At 46.5% G+C, this 2,807-nt stretch overlaps 1 protein-coding gene across 1 annotated transcript in view; it reads right to left on the bottom strand.

Moving 5' to 3' along the window:
- Nucleotides 1–1,001: 1,001 nt before the first annotated feature.
- Pmar_PMAR010833 (ATP-binding cassette transporter, putative) overlaps nucleotides 1,002–2,807 on the bottom strand; it is a gene marked incomplete at both ends in the record, with an annotated part of 2,837 nt that continues 1,031 nt past the window's right edge. Inside the window, 4 exons of the mRNA XM_002780846.1 lie at nucleotides 1,002–2,033; nucleotides 2,095–2,443; nucleotides 2,492–2,586; nucleotides 2,779–2,807. Coding sequence (XP_002780892.1) covers nucleotides 1,002–2,033; nucleotides 2,095–2,443; nucleotides 2,492–2,586; nucleotides 2,779–2,807 — 1,505 coding nt within the window. The remainder of the gene's footprint in view (nucleotides 2,034–2,094; nucleotides 2,444–2,491; nucleotides 2,587–2,778) is intronic.

The raw sequence follows: 2,807 nt of genomic DNA, 5'->3' as shown, positions 1-2,807 counted from the left end.
ACGGGCACTCTAACATCTCGGCTACTAATATCATAAGTGGCGTTGAACAGTTCAATCTCAGTCGTTCATTTTCTCGACATAGTGTCCGACACAGTGCTGCGACTCAACACCATTGAAGTTTTTATGATCGGTTTCATGCTAGATTCCACTCACATAAATAGGATGAAGCTTTATGTGCTGCTCATACTAAATACTCTGAAGTCGCCAAAAGCACATTGATAGGCAACTTCCGCACACGCACATCGCTACATGCTGGGCCCTCGCAATATGTCCCACATAGAATATGCTATCTGCTCAATTTTTTCAATGTCAATGTCAGCTGCTAATACGAGGAACTATCATTCAGTTTCACGAGTCCTCCATAGCTACGCGTTGAGTATCGGTCCAATACAATCGGATTTTCAGATGGTATTCTTCGCTGCTAATATGATCAATTTATCTGAGTGAATAACATGTGCTTCCGATAGGTTGCAAGAAGGCCAGTTTAGCAGGCGCTTGAAACAGGAGTCGATTTCGTCGGCATGACCAGAGTAACTCCAATTTCGACGAATTGGGGGTTCAATCTCGCTGTTAGTAAGACCAACTCGCGCTGAGGCCCTCAACCTGAGGGCCCTACTCCCATGAATGAATGGATCTCATATCATATTGAGAGGACGTATAGTGCAAGAATCGAGTAGGGGAGGAAGAGTCGACTCCACTATTCGAGAAGCCGCTAACCACATGCGCTACAACGATTCAATTCTGACCCCGGAAAATTTCTTGGATGAGACTAAGTTTTCTATCGGGGCTTCAATCGGGGCAGTCGCACATTATCTATAACTACGGAGTTTGGGCGTGCGTAGGGCACAATCGCAAGTCACATTACGCGACTCGCACCGGATTCCTGAAGTTGTTCAGGACCGTGGAGATCATTCTGCACATAGTGCAGCTTCCCCCAATATCAGTATATGTAATATGCCTGCTCACTACTGCTCACTGCTAATATCCCTATTGTCAATAGGCTATTCATTCATAACCCATGATATGAGGAACCAGTAGAATATGCTGCCTTGGAAGTTCATCATATAGTACGCAATGAGGACTTGTACAATGGAGTCGAGAAGAGATAATGGGAACTCAACCATCATCTTGGCGATCGTATAAGGAATGGTGGAGTACATATTGCTGGCATACTCCCTGAGAAAGATACCACGTTGCTCAGGGAAGTGCAAGATGGTCGCTTGAGCCGACCCCATCATAGCAGATATACAGACAGTAACCATACCACCATAGTAAGGGATGAACTTGTCAACGTTAGTCAGCCAATAGTCCTCACTTTGGGTAGAGCCAGCATCGAAGAATACACAACCAAAGAGGAGATTGAGGATGATAAGAACGCTATATCGAGCAATGAGTACTGGCTTGTTACGGAACGTGTCCCTGGCATCACGAAGGAAAAGCTCCGTCAACTGCACCGTCATACTAGATGGCCTAGACTTTGCCCTCAACGGTGGAGCATCGTCGCCTTTCGCCCTAGACGCTTTTATGCCAGGTATGATTCTGACTTGGGCCTTCTTTTTATAGGTTGCAGCCAGTTTCTCTATCTCTTCCTCAGACGCGGTTTGGAGCTCAGAGAGGACGAAGTCAGCCGGGTTGTAATCAGATGGACACTGTTTCGATGTACTATCCTGGATGAAGGCTTTGAGATCAGCAGTCGGGCCCAAGTACACCATTCTACCGCTACAAATAACCAGAGTGTTATCAAACATAGAGTATATCTCACTCGACGGTTGATGGACTGTTACCATCACGGCTACACCTGACCGAGCCAGGTCCTTGAGAACTTTCATAGTAGTTACAGCAGCATAAGAATCGAGGCCAGAGAGAGGTTCGTCAAGGAATATCATCTGCGGCTTGGAGATGAGCTCCATACCAACCGACGTGCGCTTTCGCTCACCGCCGGAGATGCCTCTGATCACGTCGTTACCCACCACGGTATTTTCACACGAGGTCAACTTCAACGAATCGAGGAGATCCGTGACCAAAGCTTCGACCTATGCAGAAAAGAATAATCTCACGAACACGATGGCAAAGGCCTTGTAGTTAACATCTTACTTCAGCCTTGCTCTGATCATGCATCCTCAGACGGGCTGACATCTCCAGGATCTCCCTCGGAGTAGCAGTGGCAGTAAGGTGGTCATCTTGCATGACATATGCTATGTGACTTCGGAAATTGAAAGGATCTTGAACCTTGCCGTTGAAGGAGATTTCACCGTCAAAAGTTCTGCCGTTCCCACGTAGGCTCTGTCGTCCACCCAAAACGTTCATCAATGTGGACTTGCCAGAGCCGGAGGGACCAAGAACAGCTGTGAGCTCTCCTGGCCGCACCATTCCAGTGCAGTCAATGAGAATCTTCTTGTCCTTTATACTGAAGTCGACATTAGTCCACTCTAGACTCGCACCACTAAAGTGCCAGTCAATGAGCTATTATGAAGTCTTCGAAGCGACTTACTTTATTTTAGATCCACTAACGGAAAGCGATCGGAAGTTCCGTAGATCAGCAATAGGATCTTCCGGAGAGGCAGTGGGGGTTTGAGAAGTCATAACCTTATACGTAACAACAAGTTTCGTAAACCAAATCTTATACAGTGCAAGTGGTCATCACTCTGGGAAACGCAACAGACAGCGGTTGAAAGAAGAAGAGCGACAGACAACGCCTGTCAATGGAATACTATCAAGGAGTCTCAAACAGCGGCCGGTTTGGATGCTACTGGGAGTTTCATCATTATTACATCCTACAGCTCTTTTAAAAGCATAGAAAATAATCA

This window comes from Perkinsus marinus (genome assembly GCF_000006405.1).
Source record: "Perkinsus marinus ATCC 50983 genomic scaffold scf_1104296943990, whole genome shotgun sequence".
Lineage (NCBI taxonomy): Eukaryota > Perkinsozoa > Perkinsida > Perkinsidae > Perkinsus > Perkinsus marinus.
The sequence above is the reverse complement of the archived record's forward strand: the minus strand, read 5'-3'. Positions and strand labels throughout refer to the sequence as shown.